Raw genomic sequence first — 26,123 nt, 5'->3', positions numbered from 1 at the left:
TCTAGAGTTGAGACTAGGTTGGATTTAGATATTTGAGGTAATCCCAACTTAACTTCAACATTTTTATAGATTAGATACAGGACAATACCTATGACATGCATCAGCTCCTCGACAATAACCAGAAGATAATTGTAAAGATGATACTCTAAATCTGTACTGGAAGAAGTACGTTTACATGGGAGCAAAGGTAACTTGAAGCTCTTAACTAAAAAATAACACTGAACTACCCCTCACCTATTTCTTTCCTAGAACATTAAAAATCTCAGAAAATAATAATACATAAATCAGGCACAACTTACCACATTACACTGATATGATAAGACAAAATTATAATAATGAAAAAACCCCAGAGGGCATGAATGGGCCTTGCTTTCCATGCCCAGCATCTCCCCGGGCCTCCTGTCTATGGATCAGGACCCCATTTCAGCTCAGCCGGGGGCCCCCAGTCCCTGCCCCAGCAGTGCCAGTCTCCGGCCCTGCCTCTGGTCCTAACTACTGGATGGATGCTGGGTCAATGCTGTAGGGAGTTCGTCTCCTGGATGGATCCCTCAGACATACACAGTGGCTTTTTTTCCAGTCCTATCTTCAGACCTGCCTCCTGCATAGGATATGAACCCATGTTACAGCCTTGTCTCCATTCCTGTCTCTGACCCAATCTCCTTTTGCTCCTGTCTGGGCTCCCTCAACGGACCCTGGACCTGAATCATCTCTCAGGGACCTGTCTGGGGTGGTCAATGGAGCATGTTACCACTACCTGTCTCTGCCCACTGGGTGTAGACCCCATGGGACTATGCCCCATGGGTGAGAGCACAGCTCACTGCCATTAGGGAACAACCAGACTTCTCTGCTCCCTGACAAAAAGTCAGGTTCTCAATAGGAACTTGCTTTATTACATAAACTCTGTAACTACCTTCTGTAATATTTATCCCATGCTAACACAGGCTCTGAAACACCAAAAGAAAACTGCGGCATCTTTCAATGAATAATAAAGACGTTACTTGAGTGGGTGTCATGCTGGCATAGCTCTGGCAACTCACTGGACTGTTTGCATATGGATGAGGTTATATAAACCCTGTTCATCCTGTCTGTGAGCTCCCTCATGCCGACTGCTCGACTCTCACTCTCCCACCTCTGGAGTAAGAACTCTGAACCAGCCTCCCCTACCCATAGACGGAGCCTAGGATCCTGTTTCAGGAATCTGTGTTGGTGCCTACAGACAGTGCCAACACCTCTCATGGCGTTGCACTTAGTCCTGCTTGGCTTTTTGTTTTAGAAATTGGTATGATAGAAACGCAACTTTCCAGACAAGTTAAATAAACTGCTCCAGGCACCATTCCTTCCATCATTCCTTTGTTAAGGCTAATGGATCTCAGCAAGAGCTCAAGTGCTCCTACAGGTACAAGTTAGCTGAAAATGTACTCATCAGACTGGTTTTGCTAAGGTTTTGTAACACATTAATGATTATTTCCTATACTACAAACAAGATCAAAACTAGAGCTGGTTTAACAAAACCAACACCTACAGTTATTCCCCTAAATTCTGGTCTTGAGCTGTTTAGCTACATTCTTTGCAATTTGCTGTTTGAAAACTTCCATGAACATGGATTCTTCCTTGCATAAATTTGAGAAGAATGTCTGGTATCTAGATGAATGTCATATTCATATGCAAATAGGGGGATCTGTGTACTGATAAGATAATTTATTCTTTGGAATTACACTCTATAAAACATTTCAAATAGCCTACCAGAAAACAGAAGTAGCACTAAGTAACTGAGATGGTCCAACACATCCCATAAATAGAAAAACAGCCAAATTGCAGACTTCATAAAAAATATTTTCTGAACTCATGCATGAAGTCATGAATAATAAATATACTTTAGAAATAGATACCAGAACAATTCACAACATTGCACTAAATGCTATTGTTAGCATTTAATGCAAATTCACATTACCAATCAATAATTTAACCTCAGCCATCTCAGTTTTGTAATAATGCAAAACCCTAAAATAAAGAACTAAAGGCAGCAGTGGACAAAAGTAGAAAAACAGTTTTGGGAAGTTCCTGGTATCATGGGTTATAAAGTAGGGCTGGTAAGTAGTAAATGGCAAATAATTTTTGAAGGATTTGAAGGCATTCAAATACAATATCTTCCAGAATATAGGACAATGAAACAAGCAAATACTGATTCTAGTGTTACAATCATGAACTCAGGTTAACAGTCTGGGTTAGAAATTAAATGAATACACCTTAGTTAGTTCAATATTCTAAATTACTTCATTTTCTGTAGGTGGAACTAAAACTAGAAACAATTCTGTGTGCTGTAAATTCTATAATAAGCCAAAGATTTTTAACTAGCATGTGATGTTCTTGTGATTACTAGAAATGTGAGCTTCCAGGGATTCATGTCTATTTAAATCGAAAGACTACTAGATGAAGAAGGAAACATGAGTGAATCAACTGAACTTTTAAGAAACCATTATTAATTCAGTTTTAGTAGACTTAGATCTCTATATAATTCATGAAAGATAAACTTCATCATAGTCTCACTTGCCACAACATCTCTAACCCTAACATATTTGTAGAAGTAATACCCATATCATCGCATACAAAAGATCATCAAAGATACTGAACAAAGTTTTAGAGATTTGCCCTGATTAATCACTTTATGGTTTTCATACAGTCTATTTTAGAAGTTAGGAATATTATTTAAAGTATTTCCTGGCCACAGGTTATAAAAGCCTCATTTTTCATCAGATACTTTTAACTCCACTGAGGTGCTAATTCCTATTCTGCATACATTTTTAACCTGGTATTGAACTTGATTCTGCTTTAAGGAATAAATGCTGTTCAATTTAGTGACATCAATTCAATTAAATATTAATATATATGGATATAAATGATTATATAGTTGCAAGGCTCAGATTAAACTGCAAGGAAAAAGCTGAACCTGAGCAAGTGAATTCTAAAACTCCCAAGTAATCTGATCATTCTTTTAATGTCATTAATCATGGCTTGAAAGAAAGTCTCTCTTAACCTCTGGAATTACAGTAGGATGATTATAAGAGCATTATAGAATGAGGGCACCATTAGCTTGTCACTTTTTAGGCACAACAACAAACTCTCCGGCATTAACTTTGTGAAATACAGCCGAAGTCTCTTTGTGGAGATGACACAGATTGTTAGTACACCCCTGGACTGTTGCGGTTCAGTGGAGAAACAGGCAAGACCTCAGTCCTACTGGAAATAACTTTGAAAAATATTTTAATCCATTTTTTTTTCAAGGTCTGAAGTCTGCAATCTACCTTTGTTGATCCTTTTATCTCCTATCTAGAGGGGCATAGCTCAGCAATATTCAACCCCATGGTGCAGAACGATACAGTATGTTCAGCTCAGTGACTTCAGGGATAGGTCTGACCGAGGAGAGAATTGGCCAGGAAGAGTAGATTGCAATATTAGCATTATCATCCTCAGAAATGTTTTCAAATCCACTTGAGAGTTAGGGACCCATTTACTACCAACAGAATCCAGGAGGCAATATGAGTAATATTATTTTTAAGCAACTTTCACAACCAATTTATTTGAGTTCTGACTGGTTTTGTTTGTATTAGTGAAATTTTGTAAGGCTAGGCTATAGGCAGGTATATTCAAACTTTTAAAGTCAGAATAACTTTTATTCACTTAATTTGATTTTCTATACAGTAATGTATACAGTTGTTCTTTGCACTGTCCCCAAACATGCTTAAACATTATATTACTTCACTCACCATTTTACTACCACTTGTCAATACTTCTGAGCTTCACGCCCTTGGAAGTTAATGAAAATTTGGTTTTCTGAGTTTTGCATTCGGTGCATTCATAACATTCTGCACTGTCTCAAAACAATTGTTATGGGTGTATATGAATATGGTATAGGTCTACCTCATGCCATATGTACTTACTAACAAGCATGTAATCTTAGTATCTGAGTACTGATAACTCAGTATCTCTCACTCCTTCTAAAGGGAAATTATTTAATGTGAGAGTATTTTAAAAATACAAGGCTCTAAGAACAGTGGTAAGTACACTATTTGAATTTTCATAGTACTGTATTCAAACTGCATATAAATTTTTAAAGTCTGTGGCCATATAGACTTCTGTTCTAACTATATTTAACAGTTGAATGTAAGGTTCAGATATTAGGTTAACAACGAAATGAAAGAAGAGATCGTAGGGATTCAGTATGCATTACTCCTCTTTCTGAGATTAAGTCTTTCTGCAAAATTAAAAAAAATATCTTTAGGTCTGACAAACATTTTACTACATGCTCTCCAAGGAAGAATACATCTTTTTATTAATCCTATGAGAACAAAATACAGTCTGGTTACTCAGAAATAACAGTACAACTGACCAGACTGCCAAGGTTTAAACTTTTTCCAAAGGAGAACATACCAGTACCAGAACGGGGTCTGAATCTCCTATGGTATTTCACTAAAATGTTACATCTGATGTGGGGGAATACCTCTGAGAAGTCTCAGTATATTAAGTCAGTCAAAATTACTTGGTAATCCTCCAATTAAAAGAGAGTTTGTAGATGATTCCTTTGCTCAAACAGTCCTATTGCAGAGTATCTAAACTTCGTATGGCAAGATCTGATGGTCACAAGTAGACTACAAACAAAACTGACAAGAATTAGGCTATACATTTACTCACTGATGAATGTCATTATTTATGGTATTATAGTTCCATTTTATTAGGTTTCTCTGTCTGCTGTCGATCTTCTCTATTTCTTCTAGAAGACATATGCCAGAAATAATTTATTCAAGTCTGTGGATATAATGATTGGATTGCTTTGCAAACGTTTTGGAAAAAGAAGCCTAATGCTAACACCGAAAGCATGGACAGAGATAAAAGGTATATGTATATGTTGAGTGGTACCTATAAAGTAAAAGTGGAAATGTAAAAAGAAAATGGATCAGAATTGGAGACTACATAAGTAAATATGTTCTGATGACTTATATTTTTACTGCATTTTCAGTTTAGCTTGTGTCTTCATTTGTTTGGCTGTTTCAAACCCAGCTCTGATTAACTGGTGTATGAAGAGCATATATCTGAATATTACATTTATGACACTACAGGGTAAAATTGCCAATATAATAGGAATACGTGAATAACAGAAAATAAAAAAAAATGCTTGCAGCTTTTTGCATCTGACTCCTATTGAGTTTATTATAAAACATAGCTAAAAGCTCTACAATTATCCTGCAGTTTGCCCAGTCTTCTGCAAGGTTTGTTTTGGGATTCAATAGATCATTAAAACAGATGCATCTTTATCTCTTGTTTAGGCTTTTACAATGTAGCAGTCAACAAAACATTAATCTAATTATTTGTTATTTCTTCTGTAGAATTTATATGATCTTTGGGTAAGTTCGGTGACAGGCAGTACATTATGACTATCATGTTCTCAGTAAATAAATGCCCCAAATATTTCTTCTACATATTTTACAGATATATGGCTTCTGTTCTCCACTACTTTATAATCTAGTTGATTACATACACTTAATTTACCATTCAAATAATTCAAAATGAATACGCATTAATAGAAAAGCGTGTGTGAAAGCACCAAAAGAAGCCATGTTACAAAGGGTTAAAGGTACGGTCTGTATTGATAACCAAGAGCACAGCTGACGGTAGTGAAACTCTAATTAATGTGCTCCTGTCAAGAAAAGGAGTGTGGTCTGATAAAACAACAGCACAGATGATTTATCAGCAGAAGACCCTACATTACATAGGAGAACAGCAACAACGTTGCAGCATATTGCATGTGATATTCATCTTCCTGTTATTCCAAAGGGAAGACAGACTATAGTCCTAAAATACCCGGACAAGGAAGCAACACCAATGAGCACCACTGAAGTAAACAAAATTTTGGATCAAAAGGACCAGACCATACCAACGACTCCTAAAGATCTATCCAAAAACCAGTTTGCTATTGCTAATCAAAAGGCGCCCAACAGATGCAATGAGAATGCAACAGTCAGCCTTCCATGTCACACACAAGTGACTACGGACAAGCAACTTGGACACACACACACACACACACATGCACACGCACACCTTGATGCTTTTAGTTATGGAGTGTGAAAGTGAATAATATTTGTAAGAGAACGTGAGCAACTGCAAACAGTTTTGCCTGAAACAAGAATCACCTTCACCTTCCATAACATTTCATATTGACTTTAGCTGCATGAATTCCCCCCAGCAGTTCTGCCATTGCGACTTAAAACTCTACGTTCACTTTTCAGTTGTTAATAAGATACAAGGAAGTGCAGAACGAAACCCAAATGTGTGGCTCTGTTCCCTACAGTGCAGCCCTATAACTGATGGTTAGTTTAAAAATTTCAAACTGTATTTGCATTTCCTATTGAGGAGGCATGAAATAGCACTGGGAGCAGAGACCAGCTTCTGGAGCTGTCTCCTCTCATTGGGTCCCTCTTCTATCAGCTAGAGAATCAGGTTCCTTCTGCTTTTTCTTTTTTTTCCTCTTTATGATGCTACAGATATTTTGGTCTTTTTTGCACAGCGTATCAGCTTCAATGGGAAGCTGGGACTTGGGAGGGAAGTGAAGTTATCCTTAGGTTACAGTCTGGTTGTTGCAGTTGGCTATTGCAAAATTAGAGTTGTGGGTTCAAAACTGAAGAGGTCTTCAATTTTGTGAGAGGGTGCATGGCTCATTTTATTAAAATCTATGAATTAAAACCACTTGATCAAAGTGCTTAGTTTAACCACACAGAGATTTAAAAAGGGGAAGTAACTGCTGTAAAGCAGACACTAAATTATAATTAAAGTATATACTTTCAAGTATATAACTTACCACTGTGAAAACTGCCTTATGCCAACATGCCTACACATATCTAATTAAAATTCTGCCTTAATTAAGTACTTATATTTTATCTGTTTTCTGCCCCTGGAGGAGGGAGGATATTAACAGCTTTGGAGGAAGACCACTTTGCCAAAACTGCAACCATATGGCAGCAAAGAGAAAAGGGCCAGCCTAACAAGGCTTCATTTGTTCAAAGAAAGTTTGACTTCTACTGAGTGAAATTTTAGCTTCTCTACGCAGAACCATACTACGGAAGATAAAGGCTTCATGTCTGAGTATTGGCAGTGGAACAGATGGAAGAAAGAGAGGAAACTCTTTCTGAGTTATAGCATCTGGCAGTCAAAGGTCTGCACAATTTCTATTATATGTTACAGCTGTACAGGGCATAGCGTGAACTCTTACTCCTCTCATTCAGCTTTTCTGGCTGTGGCCCTGCCTGATTCCATCTTTTCCTAGTCTGCTGAAGTCATGTCTGCTCTACTTTCCCAACCTTTGTCCTCAAAGTCATGTCCCTCACAAATCTGAAAAGCAAAATTTCTTGCAATTTTCCCCACGCTGCAAAGGAGTAATTGATAACAATAGCCTTGGTCTTGTCAGTAGAGAATGCAAAATAAACAAAGAAAATAACTTCTGTATGATGACTGCCTAAAACTTCCATCCTGATATGAAATATTAGAGAAAGTACACTACAAAATGTATTTTAATACAGTGCTCCATGACCTACTGTCAATCCTTGGCATTAAGTATGTACTACATGACAAAGAAACAGGCATATGGAGGGGGCGCATCCAGAAGAAATAAAGTCTTGCTTGTGGAAAAAATTGATGTAAACTGGAGTTGTAGGGCTTATGCTGAATACAGCAAAACCCACTGCAGCTCTGCTGCTTTCAGATGAGATACAGCTCACGTGGAGTCCACCCAGACATACCTGTCAGCATTCCAGAGACCACCTGGTCTCCAAGTAGCTCTAGAGGAGCCAACTCATGGGTGTCTCTGAAGTTGTAGACATGATAATACAGATTGCTAAAGTAAATATTTCAGAAGATTTTCTAGCTCCCTTGAAAGTGGGGGTTTTTTTATATGGTGTAATTCTGTTGCATACATCTCTTCCAGTAACAAGCAGCGTTAATCTTTGAAAGGCACTCACAGTGAGCAAAGTTTGGAGCCTTGATGTTGAAATGTAGACATAGATGCTGAATGTGATACTAGGATCATCTCCAAGCATAGGAAAAGGTACTGTTCTCACAAAAGGTCAGCAAATAAACTTTGTAAAATCCAAACTTGCTAAATGTAATAAGAAATCTGCTTATTTCAGCTGTATGAAAAAGGCTTGTCAGTATATTATGTTCCAAGCCAAAACTGTAGATCAAAAAAATGAAGGATAATGCAGGGAACTGTACCCTGTATGCCTCTAGGTGGAAAAATGAGGGCACTTGAGGATAGGTACATGCTCAACTGTCCAAAGAAAGTCTGACCACAGTGCACTCGTATGCACAGAGAAGCTGGATAGTGCATTTATGGATAGCATCCCAGAAAAGAAATCATGATTAGCAGAATTATAAAATTGTTAATCATTCTCCATGTGCTAGAACATATTTGACAGAAGTGGTTCTTTCAAAAGCCCGGCTCAGTCCTAAACCGACTGCAGATCATTTTGTTTGATATGGAATGACCTTCAACAATTATTTTCCTTGTCATTATTTTAATTGCTCTGACTTGAAAGAATTCTTACTTTAATCATGATGATAATATGATATGCATTACCCATGTTAAAAAAATTATCTCTGAAGTAGATTATTTCTTGATTATTCCCTTTCAAGTGACTTGCAAGTGTAAGTAAACTCTGAATCACACACCTCTGAACAGCTATTGAGCTCCAACTAACACAGAAATACTGCTATGCATGCTTTGGAAGACTTTTTTATTGTAGAAAAAATTGTTTATAATTAGGCAAAGAAGATACAAAATTGAAGTGTTTCTGCTTTTTACCAGAGAAGTACAGATGGCTGATATTTAAACATATTATCTTTTCTAAATCCTCTGCGAAATGTATGTTACTAATCAGTGTAAGTATCTACTATGCCAAAAAAAGACAGCTGTTCCATTTATTAAACTCTACCTTGTAGACAGGTTCCATCTAAATCATGTTATCACAGTAGTCACAGAATCATTACAAAATAGACTCAAAGTGACTTAAAACAGTGGCCTAATTCATTCAACTGATTCAAGCCAAGGTCAGTTATACCCCAAACATTATTTTTTTAAATTCTGGCAAATATCCAGAAGTCTTTAAGATGCTGCTGAATGTAACAGAGGTTATAATCTATTTAGATTCTTCACACTACTGCCTTTATAATTTTGTCCTAGGGAGAGGGGGAAATTCATTTCAGCTAGTTTTAGACAGCTACATCTGAAGAGGTCCTCTAGCTTCCTTTATAGATACTTCTAGTGCCATTTGCCATGCTTCAGACATTTAGATATGATGAACGATACCAAAGAAGTACCTGCTTATCTAATTCAGTATTAGTAGCTTGGATGTACTCAGTGCAGTCTGCACTGCAGAAGTCTGAGTTTAGATATTAAGGATAAGATTCATCTGTCTGATCTAGCATTACTTTCATCAAGTCCATGTTTTCTTAATTTGCTTATAAGAAAAATCACATGACACAATGTCAAAACCCTAACCGAAGTCCAAATACTGGGCATCTACTGCTCTTTCCTTACCTAAAAAATCTGGTATCTGCTCCTAGCAGGGAATTAGATTGCTTTAATAGGTTTGCTTTTGGCAAATCCATGTTGTCTCTTACTTATTTCTTCACTATTTTTGAGTTACTTTAAGCAGTTTATCTGTTCAGTGACTTTTCCATGAAATGAAAATAATTCCCCACATTCTCCTTCCTTTCCCCTTTTAAAGATAAGTTCTACATTCTCTTTTAGCCTGTTGGTACCTCATCCATCCTCCAAGAATTCTCACAGAAACCCACTAACAGGTCTAAATTTTTCAGACTGTTATGTAACACAAAATGAAGTTTATTAAATCAATTTTAAGATACCTAACCTATATAACCTGTTTTTTCCTTATCTACAATTGAGGTTCTAGCCCTAGGATTAGCTGTGTATGTCATATGCTCACTGATGACCTTTTCAGTAAACATGTGATAGAAAGTCATTGTACGTTTTTGCCTTCTCTGAGCCTACCAGGAGCAGCTTTTCCTTTCCTGCAGTACCTCTCTTAGGTGCCAAAGATTCCTTTCTTATATTAAATCTTCATTTCTCTTGCTAGTTACATCTCGCTGAGTACTTTGACACCTCTGACTTGCGTCTATGTGTTATTCTACCATGCTTAGTAAATAGAGAAATTTTTCTCATTATGTCTAAGGTGAAAGAAAAGATGACAATTTAGCCAAACTGGTCTTTTACACTTTCTTTTCTTCATAGTGGTGAAGCTTGTACTATAGTCTTTAGTGGTGTTCTGTTGAGGAACCCACATAGTTACATCTCGCTGAGTACTTTGACACCTCTGACTTGCGTCTATGTGTTATTCTACCATGCTTAGTAAATAGAGAAATTTTTCTCATTATGTCTAAGGTGAAAGAAAAGATGACAATTTAGCCAAACTGGTCTTTTACACTTTCTTTTCTTCATAGTGGTGAAGCTTGTACTATAGTCTTTAGTGGTGTTCTGTTGAGGAACCCACAGATTTCTTTTTAAAACAAATTCTCCGAATTTGTTGACATCTACCTTCTTGAGACTTTTTTTCCTAGACAGTCTGTCAATGTAATTTCTTTCCCAACAAGTGCTGTGGTAACTAAAATCTCCCATTACTATTAAGTCCAATGGCTTTGGATACATACCAAGAACAACTATGTTCTTTTTTGCTTTCCTGGATACCAACAGATATTTAACAGTGCTAACTAATCCTATTTTCAAGATCTCAAAGCAACCATCATATTTTTTAAATATAAGCCATTTCCTCTCTTCTTCCCTTCTTACTGAAGAAGTTATATCCTCTACATGACTGGACTACTAGTGTAATATATATGATAAATTCTCTACAATGCCAATTTTGTAATAATCTTCAAGTAATTCTTGTGTATTCCTCATTAATTCTTCTGTTAATTCTTCTCTGTTCCCCTTTCTTCTACCATTAGTATACAAACAGCTAAGATACCTGGCAAACTGACCCATGACTCTTTGTCTAGTCACTTCTTTAATCCTGTTTTAAATAATCCTAACTTTCTCAAGGGTTAGACCTATGTCCAGTTTGCATTATTTAAGATTAAGATTTTTGTTTGCCGCATGGTTCTTAATTTAAAATTATCTTCTCTCAGAATAGAAGCCATGTAGTTATATTTAGGGTGTATTTGTCTGATGCTTGACTTTGATGTGAGAGGACAGACAATAATATCTCTTGAATCTTCAACCTCTTTATCCATTGCCACAGAGCCTTATAAACTCTTTTTGTTTGCTCAGGATCGTTCTTGGCAGTATCTTTAGTATTCTTTATCATATGCTAGTGATCGGTAGAATCCTTTGCAACTTGGCAAATTTGGACTCTTGTGAAGAAACACACCAGCCATAATATAAGTGCCAGGTGGTGCAGATGTCTCCACATGACCTTCAGCAGAAGGTCACTAGCCAGCACCATCTTTTCCTCTGGTTTTGTACTCCTTGGGGTAGTGGGGGTTTTGTCTGTTATTAAGATTAGTTCTTATTTGCTCCTTGGTCAGCCCTCTTGCTTTTGATTTCAGTGGTAAGCTATTCAGATGTAGAATGCTACATGCCCTCAGAGGACATCGGCAGCCATCTTCCTCTCTGTAGTTTCAAATTTACTCCTCCAGTACTGGAACTGCTACCAAACTGAAAGCTCTGCTTTAATTTTTCTTGTTTCCAAATGCATGCTGTGGATGAAAACCTCATGACCATACTCAGCCAGTTTTGATTCTCTCCTTTCACTGCTCCTCTAATTGCTTCTTAAGAGATTCCCCTGGAGAACTAAAAGAAGTCTTTCCAGATTTCACCAGTAGGAAAATATAGGACAAAGTTCCTGTAAATCCATTCAAGGGTTTCATCACAAGATGTCATCATTGTCTAATTTTAAATATAGCTATTGAATTATCAGTGTATTGACATATTTCCTTGCAAATATTTTTTACTGAGAATGAGATACTATGTAGTATAAAAATCTCTTTATGCCTGATAGATAAGAATATTTGTGGTTGAATTTAATACATTTTTGTTTTTACTAACAGTTCATAAAAACACTGAAGTATAATATGAAGCATAGGACTAAGTAAATATGAAAATGAAGGATTCCATATCAAGCTACATCTGCTCTTCACTATTATCAGAAATTTTACTGTTTGCTAAGAAATATTAGTCAAGAAAAGTGAAGTTTCCTGAATATAGTGCTCAATAATCTAGATGCTTTCAGTTCAACACAAAAAAGAAATCTCTTTGACACGAACACTCTGAACATTAAATACATTATTTTTAATCTCTAGTGGATAATCTTTTTTACATATATAGAATCATAGAATCATAGAATGGTTTGGGTTGGAAGGGACCATTAAGGGTCATCTAGTCCAACCCTGGGTGCAGTGAGCAGGGACATCTTCGATTAGATCAGGTTGCCCTGTCCAGCCTGACCTTCAATGTTTCCAGGGATGGGGCATCTACCACCTCTCTGGGCAACTTGTTCCAGTGTTTCACCATCCTCATTGTAAAAAATATCTTTCTTATAGCTAGTCTAAATCTACCCTATTTTAGTTTAAAACCATTACCCTTGCCTTATCGTAACAGGCCCTGCTAAAAAGTTTGTACCCGTCTTTCTTGTTGATGTGCAGGAAGCTGTACACTGAGTAGAAAAAAGTTGGGACTCAGAGTCCTGTCTGGGAAAAGACGAAGCAAATTAAAGAGTAGATCTCCTGCCAACTGAAAGAGCTGAAGAACCAAATGCCACATTTGAATGTCAAGAAAAATAATGCATGCAGTAGAAGCCACAAAGTGGCCAATGACAAGAGTTGTGAGGTATTTTCTGATCTTAAAAAGAAAAAAGTAGAAAAAGAGAAGCAGTGTTCAGTCATAGGAAAGGACAGGGTAGTACTTACACATCACTAAATTATGCAAATCTGCACATGCATATTGTTACTTTTGTCTCCTTTTCATAGTTCTTACTTGTGCAACTTCTTAATGGATGCCTGATTTTGCATTTGGTACTACCATGATAAAAAATAATAAGCAGCAAATCCTGAATTACTTACAATATCTGCAGAAATTATTAACTACCTCCTAACCTAGAGTTTCCCTATGAATAATTCTCCCTTCCAACAGTGCAAGCTTCAGAAAGTAAAAATAGCCTGCCAGGACAACATGGCTAGCAGTTTTCATGATATGGCCCCTTACTCTTTTAGAAAAAAAAATAATCTGAATCTGCTTGTTGTATCTGCAATTATATTTGTGTTAAAATCAGCTATTTTCTCTTTTTCCTAGATTCCCTTTTCACTGTCCAGCTACTGTTAAAATAGCTGTGTCAATTTACTTGATAAGACACAGTTTCGTTCTGTACAGGTATAACGCTCCATGAAATGGACGGTTGTTAAAATACTTTTTATAAAAAAAATTAAGCAATTAAGTACATAGTCTCCTGCCCAATACATAAACCCAAGTAATTACATGCAATTGCTAGCAGGGATGTATCAGTACAGGTGAGTTAACATAGCTTTGCCTCGAGACCAAATTATTCAGACATACAAGTCAGTTTTCTTCCCATGAGTTCGGAAGATGACACAGTAAAATACTTTCAAAATTCTTATCAGCACAGTTGCATAGGTTTATGCTGACACACCAACAGGCTAGTCATGACTTAGAGTTCTTAGAATTCACTGTGGTAGGGAAGTTTTGCAAATTTTCCCATCATTACTAAGACCGGTCGCTGGCTGTCAGCAACATTTTCAGCCCTGTGCCAAATATTTGCTCGAAGCAGCATTAGATAATATAAAGCTTTAAAAAGTGTCAGCAGCTATTGGACTATGTCTGCTCAGGGTCCCATAATTCCACACAAAAACCCAGCTGAAAAAGATTGGAAAATATCCCCCTAGTAGAAAGGCTTCAGTGCGAAGACAGTAATGGAATACTTTTTCTGGTTAGATTTCAAAACAACATTCATGACTCCAATATGCTATTTAAAGTAACAGCTCCAGGATACTGGGCCTAATGCATCTCTAAACATGGATCCCAGTTATGGTTATTCAAATACCTACAAATGATTTCAATACAGCGGGTTACTTAGTAATCTCATATCCACAGTTTCCCTATAGACAGTTAAGTCAAAATTGAACAATAGTTACTTGGTTTTCCTTACTTGTAGCATGATCATTCATCTCCCCCAGTCCAGTATTAATTCCAGCATCTATTGAACTCATGATTTTATCAATCTACAAAAGAGAAAACAGCAAAAACAATTGATGGACCCCATCTTTGTTATTTTATTTTAGTTTTTCATGCATAAATTTACGACATTATTACTCTCATTAGGAAAACAATAATCAAGATTGCAAAATGCAAAAATCAAAGGTAGACAACTAATTTCTCCACTTTGATTTTCATTTTGCAACTTCTGTACGCTAGCAAAAGCTAAAGCTTGAGACCAATATTTCTTTTTCTACAGTACAGTTCCTTTCATACTGACAACTGGCCATCTAGGTATATCTCATTCTTTGAAACTACTTTGTGATATTTCAGTATATAAATACAAAGGAGAAAAATCCATGTATTAAAGTATATGATGGAATTTTACAGGCTTGTTTTGTTTGATGATAACTGAACCACTAGAGGTCTATTTAAGCGGTAATATTAATGCATAAGAATATTGGTTTGTGTGTTATAAAGTACTAAAGCGATTGTTCAATTAAGATTTCCAGAGAATTTCCTAGCTTCTTTTTAACATCTGCCCCAAGGCCACTGAAGAGATATGAAACATAGCTGTGTCCCCACGTACCGCAGAATGATATTGTTCGTGAAACAGCGCTACACTGATCCCAAAACTCATTTGTACATTTCTAAATTACATTGAACTTACTATGTCAAAACTATTATACCTATTTTATTTTCTGTAAGAACAGGACAAAACAAAAAGTGAATCATAAGGCTGGTGGTGACTAAGAAGGCAGACACAGAGAACCAGGTTTTACTGAGCTTAATTTTAGGACTATTAGGAAAACTGTCTCCTTTTTAAAACCTATGTATTAGTCACCAGTGACAGAAGAAAATCTGGGAATTATGTCAGAATCTGCAGATTTAGAATTAATAACTTTTTTTTTTATAAACTACATTTTTCTTACTCTTAAGAGCAATCAAAACTTGATGTCCCCCTAAAAAGGCAAACTTGGACCTGACTTGTTTCAGGATTTCAAAACAATGTATCCAGTTATTAAGATCAAAACCTGATCCTGAGTACCTTTCCACTGAGAAAGTATCTATCTCCTTTACAACAAAAACTACCTTCAGATGCCGCATCAAATCAGACATTCAGATGAGCTGGAAACCTTTTTCCAGAAAAATAACCAACCACACATACAAGCTCTGGGCTCTTTCTGAAATGAAATGGCACTCTGGAGATATAGGCATTTCTCCATAGCAGTCATTTTAAAGAAGAATGCTTGCTTCTCTGCAATAGCAGTAAAGTTCTACACATTTCCCACTCTTAATTTACCTCAGTAAGATGGGAACTTTTGCATCTATGAAGAATCATTTACACTCTTGAAATTTAACACGGGAGAAAAAAAAATAAAAATAAGGTGTCTAAAAATTATTTTAAATCTAGTTCTAAAATCAAAATAAAGTCTGTTGTATGTGCATTCCAAACTCAGTGTGGACATTTCTTCCAATAGTCCCGAATTCACTGTAGCTATAAGTGTATTCCCACCACAGAAGGGTCAGCTATATGCCAAGCATTCTGCACACAGGCTACATACCAGTTGGAGCATATGTCGTATAGGGAGGGTTTGCAGAATGCATAATTAGCCTAAAAATCTTAGAGTCTCTATTCCTGCTATTTTCTCTTGTCTCTTGCTGGTGGGCATTGCCATGGTGGGAAATAATTAGCAAACATGTAAATAGTGGGCATAGCTACAAAGAATTTTACCGATTTTATTAGTGTCAGTGGTGAGGGCTTTAGTAGAAAATAATTTCAATGTCACAACAAATTGTAGAATTACTTCTGGTTAGCTTCATTCACTATGGGAACAACAGACTTCATTAAGTGTGCAGCAATTTGCACAGGAATGCATTGCATTTTGTGCCAGCTGTCAAACTACCATGCATTACACTGTGACATCCTCTCTGAGGATCCACAGCGTGGAAGATTCACTTTTTATTTCATCTCTGAAACTGAGAGCAGTAACGGCATTTTCACAATACCATATACTTGCTTGTACTTAAAAATGAGCAAAACTTACTTCTTCCCATTCTGATGTGAAGGAAGGTGTCCTCTCCGAATTCCCTTTGGAGCACTGCTGGTTTGGTGTGGGTTCACTCCAGTTGCTTCTTGCTTTTTTGTCATTTGGTGGATGGGTGATAAGATTAGAATCAGATTTGGAAACATTTTTGCACAAATGCATTTCAAGCAAAGTCTTTGGTAAAGATCGTATTCTCCCGAGTGTGCATGCTCGCTCCACAAATCCCCCTGTAGTAATAACCCATTGTTCACTTATCCTTGTTGACGTGCCAACCAAGGTATGATTTTCTACTGGTTTAGTTTTAGTATGAAATATGGTTCTGTTTACAACTGGTGGCTTTTTTTTCTTAATGGGAGGATCACTGTTGCTTTCTTTCCGTAGCTGTATCTGCTGCACTGTGCTCTTGCTCAAAATGTTTTTCTCTAGTGGACCGCTGCACGGGTTTGCTTTGCTGTACAGCTGGAGTGGATTTTCAGGTGGGTCACACGCAGGTGATGATCCATGAAGTAAACCTTCAAACTGTTCAGCAGTGTGTCCTTCAGGAAGCTCACTTTCAGTGGATGTTTCTTCCTGGCAAAGACGCTCTAAAATGAGAAAGAACCTTGTAAAAAACCCAGGGTAATAAAATACTGCAAACAACGAAACCCTTACTCTCTGCAAAATGACTTTTGTATGCTGCTTGGTTCATTTTTATGTACAGAAACAAAAGATACTTATGCCATGAATTGATTTGTTCGTCTCTTAACAAACAATTCTCTCCTTAAACTCAACTATTTCATCCTGACTGGTTGAAAAACAAAACCACTCAGTGCTACACATAAATTCCAGGAAAAAACAGATTTATAAAATAAAATAGGTCATTGCTATTCGATCAACTTGATGGTGTCTCTTTTAATTTGTTATTGAGATGAAATGTGTACAAATTATCCAGTTTAGTATGATGAATTAGCTAGTTACTTTACAGGTAGTAAACACATAAGGAACCAGTACTGTCAAGAGTATTGTTAATAATTTTTCTTTTTATAGTCATTATAGTAATAGTGAATTTACACTATGATCCCTTTTTACTGACAGTCTCTCAAGAATAGATCTGAGTGTTTTTTTGATTTCTGGGAACTTTTGAGAATAGATTCACAGTAATAGTAACCATTGGAAAAGAATAATAGGAAATCAAGTCTTTTTGAAACAAGTTTTAATATGCAATTTAGCGCATACACACACACAAAATGCAAGTACAGAAAAATGCACTTTTTGGCACAGTTCAGAGTGGATTATTAAAAATGTATAGCTCTTTTTATGCCGGTTGCTGTAAGGACTAGGAGAGAGAGAAAAAAAAAAAAAGATATCTTTTTCTACCTGTGCTGCCTCATTTAAAGTGATGGTGTGGGTAACATCACTCTATCCACATGGCATTCATTTTGCATATTCTACTCAGAATAACTGTGTCCCCATTAACAGCTGCATCTCTATAACTACTTCATTAAAGATAAATACATTAATCTCATTCCTTTTTTTCCTGCTAGAAGATGTACATTCATATGCAGACTCTAACTGCAGGACTGTATGCACAGCACCAGCTACCAGAAGGAATGAAATATATCATAGCATCATGTCATAATTTTCAAAGAACTTGAACAGTTTCCACCTATTTACTAAAATACCTGCTTGTAAAAAAACCCCATAAATATCCAATATCACTTCTAAAAGGAGGCAGTATTTGATTATATGAATGATATAAGAAAGATTTTAGTGTGTACTTCAAAACACCATCACCTCTTTTACTAGTCAGTAGCTTAAAAGTGTAAAATTATGTGTTTTTCTCATTTGTTCAAATATCAGGATAAAATTCTAATCAAGATTAGGGGTGCAACCTAAGAAAATCTACTTTTCTTCTTTGGGAAACAATTGACTAGAATATACACTCAAGACATTTTGCAACTATAAAGATGTGGGGTGTTTGATGAAAGGTTGAATGTGGGATATGTCAGATCTTAAGGAATCAGTAATGCCAGAAAGGTTGGTTTGGGGGGGGGGGGGAAGCAGAGTAAAAGGATGACATGGGACATTTTCACTTTCTTTGATTTCTGAAAGTTCCTGCATTAATTGTATGTCTGTAATTTTGAAGGTGAACTTAAAAAGAAAAATTAATGATGCAAACAATGTTTGACTTTGCTGTTTTTCCCTTACATGAAAAACTCAGTAGCTGGGATTCAGCTCCAGATTAAGACATCTCATTTTACATATCTACATAGGAAAGAAGTATGTAAGCTCCCACCATAGTCAGAGATCAGGTTGATAAAGTCAATGGATGCTAGAGCTGATGCCACTCACTGTAAGTCGTGTCTGGTCAGCTGAATCACTCCCTGTACTCTGTTAACTGTATTGACTAGATTGCCAATGCCTGTAATGGGAGATGGCATCCAGTTTGCATGCAGATACCTACATTGAGATGTCTTAATCATGAACTGAATTCTATTCTGCTGTTCCAGAGGTGAGTCTTAACAGTTGACTATTGAACTTACTTAAGAGCTAAATGTTTTTGTCAGGACAAATTAAGAAAGAAGAATAAATCAGGAAAAAGAAAAGCTTACAGACACCTGGATCACAAGGATTTCACTAATGTCCACATTATGGTCACTAATATCTTTGCTACATCTATAATACTAAATAAACCGTTTCTTTGATACCCTTTGCTTTAACTAAGAGCTTTGTTAATTATATGACAAAGGAGGCAAAGACCTCATAACCTACTTCTTCACCACATGATTTCGAGCAATCCGAACCATATCTACATTGTGCAATGAAAAAGACCGCAGTTGTCAGGAAAAAACAGTATGTGGTCACGATAAAGGTTAAGAAGCAAGCAGCATTTCGTGCTGCACTGCAGCCCTAGAACGGGTTATCCAGAGAGGTGGCATTGCCATCCTTGGAGGTTTTCAAGACCTGTCTAGGGAAAGTCATGTATGATCTGGTGATGACAGTCCTGCTCCAAATAGGAGGATGGACTAGATGACCTCCAGACATCCCTTCCAACCAACACTTTAATAATCCAATTATAATTCTGAATCTTTTGACTTTTGAATTGATAACTGTTAAAGCTGTTAAGTAAGTGTAATTCTCTTTTAATACAGTTTTGTATTAGTATTTTAGTTTCCTAATGCAGTTAATGCTTAATACTTTTATGTTCAGAGAATAATGAGAGTACAGAGATGGACTATACCACTGCTCTAAATAGTACAGTAGGCTACCACTCATTGTATTTTTCTGAAGAAATCATAGAAGAAAAAAAATAATCCATGCAATAGTCATAAAATAATTTGCCAGAGTATGCTTTTCTTTCTTATTCCAACTCAGCATTTGTTGACCTAAGACCTGAAGCATGAGATATTAAATAACCTCTTCAAACTGCACCATGTCTAAAACTGCAATGACATGTCTTCATTGCTCATGTGAATGCCCAAGATCTCAGTCTCAAGAAACTAAAGTATGAAAAACTCTAAACAGGATAATATAATGCTGCTTCTGTTTCCTTGCTAAAATAGGGAACTTTACTCTAAAAAAAATTCATTCCTTAGCTTTTAATAATTACCCATATCTGAGATTGGTGTCTTTCCATTGTTGCGCATTTCTGCCATAAATTTTAAGACAACTGATACTGAAATCAATATTTCTTCTGAGGCTTAGCAGTGATGCACAAAATGTGATATTTTATGTATCATTTTCTGCCTGTTTTTTTAACAAATTATTCTTGTTCTTTTGAATACTGTTGTGCATTGAAAAAAATCCTTTCATTAAATTGCCTATACTGATGATCAGTGTCCTGTGTGGTTAGAATTAATCTGAAATCTACTGATATATCTGAGAAATCCAGACTCCCTTCCTATTGTGTTCTATCCCCTAACCTTATCATATGCTTTTGAATCTTCTCATTAGATGCTTTATTTTTATTTGCTTCAACCAACTTAACTGGCAGTAAGAAACAATATAATATGCAATTATATTGCAAAGGTCTGTACTCAGCGAACAGTAAGTTAATGATACCAGGTTTGATTTCTCATGGGCTTTTGAATAAGCCTTCTGAGAATGGACATTAAGAAAGAGTGGGAGGATACCAGGGAGAGAGAATAGGTGGAGAAGTTCAAGCTCTTGGACTGAATCCCAATGGAGAGAAGTTATCTGCTGATGAGACTTTTTTTTTTTTCTTTTTGCAAGAACATTTATTTTTATAATCTTAAGATCTCTTTCTGTTGGTTTTTTTTTTTTTTGCTTCCACACCAGATACTGCTTTTCTTACCACCTTATCTTTTTACTTGTAAGTAGTATCCATTTCTACACATCTTTAGTGTTAGTACAAGTGCATGTGCAGTTTACCCATCTGAGTGGATTACTTCTGAAAATCACTGTGATACTGCCATATCTGTGTTGCATGGAAAACATTTAAATTTGGAACTACAAGTAAATTCAGTTCTGCCATAATCTCAGAGCCACAGATACATATTGCTACTATCACCAGTTTGTATAGAACCGAACTGGCATTCAGGCAGCAGACTGCAATTCAATCAGCTATTTATTTACACACTGGTGCACCCCAGCACAGTTGCTAGTGGTACATATATAGAACTCTGTGGAATACCATTTCTCACTTTCAGTATTTGAGAGTTATAATTTAGAGATGCTACATTAAACTCACACATCTATTTTCTGAATCTGACTCCAAGACTACAGAGCACCTTAAGAAAATCAGGAGCATACTAAATACTGTGAATTTTGCATTCATGCAAAGTTGGAAATCAGCTTATTCACATTTGTATCTCAAGAGATTCCATGTTCAAAACTAAAGTACATTCAGGAGAATAACAGTTATTAATAATAGTAATGAAAAGAGCTGTAATAGATAAATTATCACAACGGAGTTACATCTTCAGCAGGCATTGCTGTTGCCATGGCACGAGTTTCTCATGTAAAATAAAAATCCACTAGAAATCTGTTCTATAGCTATGGTAACAACTGTATCATGACACCTACACTATTCATCTATTTGAGTTCTGTCTTCATTTGATCCAGAAAGATGTTTTAGCAGCACACTCTGCATAGGTGTAATATCTGCCCCAAACAGTATTCTCAGCTCCCTTTCCACACAGTTGATTGATAAAACTAACACTGACAGCTGAGTAATATTTGGAGAGTACCCTCTCATAGAAGGATGGTACGCAAAGAAGTCATCTTATTTGCATGGTAAAGATTGCTTTGGACACACTAGAATACCTTCAGTAATGATGATATTGGTAGCATTGCCAAAGTGATATCATAAAATGGGATGACCAGCAAGAAAAGGTGTAGGACAGAAAATTCATAGTGTTTAAAAACTGAAGTCACAGTATTCAGGGAGGCATTATTTCACACAGAAAAAACCATGGTGCTCTGACCAAGCTCCAGCTCTTTGATGGCAGTAAGTTGGCTGCAGATATCTTTGATGAGACAGTGCAATGTTTTCTCACTCTAGTAAATGTTATAGCAAGGTACCATGGACCTGTGTGGGAGATAGAACAACACGATTACTAAGCAACTGATGAAGAATGTGGCCTTCTACTGTCACCAGCAACAAGGAAAAGGAGCAACAGTGTCCAGCCAGATTGCTGTTACTCCTTCTGCTTCCTCCTAAATCTAAAGAAACCACCAGAAGGTGGGTTGCAAGGTTGGTGTCAGTGGTTTCCAGGCTCTGTGCCCATGTTCCAACATTACCAGCTTCTCAAAGCCATACAGTCCCTTAGAAATCACAGTAAAAGTCTCTGTGGATTACGTGTTTGCTCTTTCTAGCTTCATAACTGCCAATTTAATCCTTTAACATCACAGTGCGCACTTGACTCTGTACTGAAGGATTTTACCGCCTCACTAGCGCTACCGTGGTAGTTTCACTGTCCACATTTTACTCATCTGTTTCACAATGACCCATCAGGAACTGCAAAAGATGAGAAAGATTTGGGGGGAAAGATAGTTCTGTATGGAGTTTTCTGAACATTGCTTGTCAGCCTCTAATGAGGAAAAAAGCTTTCAGTGAGGAAGGATACTAGCTGGTAATTACTGCTAATTCTAAGCACTTTATAATGTCCAAATTTAGTTCTTGCCCAAAATTTCAACAATAGCAGTGTAATCTGGTGCAAATAGAGTTAATTTTAACTCTTATAGAGAGGTACTGACTCTCTAAATTTTCATAAATTTGTTTTGATACTTGTAGAGTATATTCTGTATTTGAGGGGGACATAAATGTAATTTTTGCATAGATCACATAAAGGGTTAATCTTTAACTGAAAAATTCAACCTAGACAAAAATATAGAGCTGCAGCTGCCACCTCCATAACGCTGTTTCCATGAGAATTTCTTTTTATGTCACTACATAAGGCATGGTTCCTGGACATCTTAGTGACAGACAGCCTTTCATGAACCATCACATTTTACAGCACAAGAATCTGCCTTATACCTGTTCATTAAATCAAGAATCCGTCAGAAACCCAATATGGTAACACTTTTATGGACTAAAAATTTCAGGCAGATAAAGTAATGTTCAACATCCCCCAGCTGAAACACTGGACTAATTCAACATCCATGTTCAAGCTAAAATTCAACTAGAATATTTCAGCTCTACCATGCAGCAAAAAAGAAAAAAAACACCCATTATTTCTTTGTAACACTCAAGCAATCTTTCATAAGAAATTCTGAGAAATGAATGGAAATTGATGCAAAATGGAATTTTGCAAAAAGATCACATATAATTGCATTGAGGAATTCTGTGGTAATCTCTTCTTGCAGGAGAAAGCTAGCAGTTGAGTGGGCTGTGGCTGTGCTCAGAAAGTACATGTTAATTTGACAGTGTAGTGCAGCAGTGAAGAGTAATAGGAGAGGAAAATTTGGTGACACTTAATAACCAAAATTAGTGCAAAGCAATATGAACGTGACAGATGAGCTCTTGAAACCATATCTTTTTGTTGAAAACTCTAATGAAACCTTGTTAATTGTTCCACTCCTGATATTTCACACATCAAATGCAAAGAAGGAATGACAAAGTCCTCCACCAGCTGGGAGCAAAACTTACTAATTGTCAAGGCAAAAGAGACTGGAAAAATAATGGATGATTTTTCGAATGCTGTTTCTAAAAGGAGATATTGCTCAACAAATTCAATGCTTGCATTTAGAAGGCAATATTTGTGTAAGTAACAACTCAGTTTCCCCACATATGAGACAAAAGCAGAAAGAATACACCATATATGTTCTGGCATTTGCACTGATCCTACATTCTGTCTTTCCTAACCTTCATAAAGAATATATTTCTGATTGGAGCAGTATTTTTAAGATACTTAAGATGTACTACAAGGTAATTTGCCTCTCCTCATTCCACATACAAGCTCATCTATGATCTGTTTCATCTTATAATTATGTTTCAAAACCAGCAAGAATGGAATCAGTGATAATTATGTTTCAAAACCAGCAAGAATGGAATCAGTGATTTTATAAGAAATAATGTAAAATAAAGACATTCTCCCCCCACCCCAAATGGCCTCATTTAATTTTTGCAAAATTTTCTGTTAGGCAGTAGAGGCAAAGCTGTAAGGACAGAACGTGTACAAATATTAAAAATGTCTAGAAAATACCTCTGGCTGTAGAATTACTATCCAGTTCTATATGTAGATACATCCAGCCATGGATGATTACATCCAGAACTGCAAAGTTTTTCAACACTATGTGGAACATTTACTAAAATTTTATATAAATATTTACATGTAACTCTTTTGAAAATAATCACTAAAAATTATGGTCTTTTAGCAAGCTTACAACTCACTACATCTTTTTTGTTATAAATACTGCGTGGGGAAAGTGAAAGAATAAAACATGGATTCTCTATAATCATTTTCCCCTAATGATTTACCTGGGGGTTGCAAATGTGAAAGGATAACCATATAAATTCTTTTGAAATGTAGTTACAAAACAGAAATGATCTCTAAAAAAAAAAAAAAAAGTTTGAATGATTATGTGCACAAGAATTTAGCTAAGAATATTAATTTTCTAGGCAGACTGACAATCTCTAAAAGATGTTTACTTTTCACAAATAACTGTAGTTACTGTAAAAAGTAACATCATATGTAGGGTGCTTAAAAGTAGATTCTGTGAAAAGAAGGGAAGAGATTCAGGTGACTAAACACAGACATATATGGTCATGTTAGACACAGTAGGGTATCCAAGGTGACTGCAAGGGCTGGCAGACGTGACACACAACTTACTGGAAACCTGGGTCTTTCTGGGAAAGCAGCTATTGGACAGAAAGGATATCCAGAGTGTCCAAGTTGGCCTAGACATCTCTAGTTTAGGCACTTGAATTGTTTCTTAGAGGTCAAATGGTAGCAGACAAGGAGTACTGATGGTGGTACCCATGTAGACAATCCATCTCAAAGAATCCATTACTGTAGAATAAATAATTCCTTGAAACAATTCTGTGCATATACCCTACTTCAGATCATTCAGATACACTTACCTTAGGAACTGAAAACATTTTAAGTAATGATTTTTGGATACTTATACCAAACTAGCCATCAAGTTAAAAAGCCAGATCACCTGTGTGGCACAGAGCTTGAAAGGTTGGCTGACCCCAGATAGCTCAAGACATTTTGGAAACATGCGCATTTGGAACATGGAATGAAGCTGCTATGAATTGACTATGACTGCTAGGAGAGCCAATGTGTAGGCTTTATTAAGCTCCTAGGATGCAGAAAAACACTGGTTCAACTTTAGGTTTAGTTATAGGAAAAATAAGCATTAGACTACAATAGTTCAAACATGGAAGAGCAGTAAATTAATTTGGAAGACAATTATCAACTTTCAGGCTCCATCGCAAATGACACTTTACTGAATTCTCTTACTAACACAGAGCAAAAAGCACCTAAGGGGCTAAAAGGACCAGTTGGAACAAGGGAAGAGAAATGAATAATCTGCAGCTGCCTGAGGCAAAAGTTGCAAACCAGCCTCTTTTAGGCTATTTGAAGGAGCATCTTGGCTAACTGGATTTTACCAAAACTTACAGAAACTTTCTCCTTGTCTTAAAAGAGAAGTTATAGGTAAGAAAAGTTCATTTCAATACTTTTCTTTGACTGCTCTGCATACTTATGTGACTAAAAAAAAATATGATTATGAAAAACTGTGGGAATCCTCAACTAGTTGCTGGTCACAAGCTCCTGCAGAGATATTTCCTTGCTATTTCCAAATATAGGTCAGTTCTTTTGGTTAGAAATAGAGGCTTTGCCATCCGGGTTTCTGAACTACAGAGTTTGATACAGAGAGGCACAGTTTAATTCACTTAAAACCCTACTTACGTAACTGGTGGAAAATTCACACAACGTAAGTGCTACACATAGAAATGCTGAATGATTTATCTTCTATTAAGATAATGTGAAAGTTAGAGGACAGAGTTTCATTTAGCGAATAGCTGTGGCAACAGAAAACATTACCACCCACCCTGCTGCTCTTCAGCCAGAAGGTATCATTCAACAGCTCCACTGCTAGAGCTGTTTGTAAGGATGGCCTCAGATCTGCTTAGGGCAAATCAGCTGGGCCAATCTGGGTAGAGCAGTTGGTTCATCTGGCTCATTTTGTTTGAGATGGATTAGAAAGTACTCACAGAAACCCTTCAGCTGAAGCCAGATCTGGGGGTGGCCACCTATGAAAGAAGTGCAATGACAAGGAGGTGCTGGTGACCTTCAGTCACTTCCACAGAATTCTGCCATTCACAAAAGGATGGTAATTCTCTGCAATGTAAGGGT

General features: G+C 36.6%; 1 protein-coding gene across 3 annotated transcripts in view; it reads right to left on the bottom strand.

Annotated features, from left to right (window-relative positions):
* ANKS1B (ankyrin repeat and sterile alpha motif domain containing 1B) overlaps nucleotides 1-26,123 on the bottom strand; it is a 449,446-nt gene that overhangs the window by 204,557 nt on the left and 218,766 nt on the right. For all 3 annotated transcript variants that reach the window (XM_035901046.1, XM_035901047.1, XM_035901048.1), the window contains 2 exons: nucleotides 16,318-16,901; nucleotides 14,223-14,295 (listed from right to left, as the gene is read on the bottom strand). In XM_035901046.1, coding sequence (XP_035756939.1) covers nucleotides 14,223-14,295; nucleotides 16,318-16,901 — 657 coding nt within the window. The remainder of the gene's footprint in view (nucleotides 1-14,222; nucleotides 14,296-16,317; nucleotides 16,902-26,123) is intronic.

This window comes from Egretta garzetta, unplaced genomic scaffold, assembly GCF_000687185.1.
Source record: "Egretta garzetta isolate BGI_Z169 unplaced genomic scaffold, ASM68718v1 scaffold38, whole genome shotgun sequence".
In the NCBI taxonomy this organism is placed as follows: domain Eukaryota; kingdom Metazoa; phylum Chordata; class Aves; order Pelecaniformes; family Ardeidae; genus Egretta; species Egretta garzetta.
This window is presented reverse-complemented; position numbering and strand designations above follow the sequence as displayed.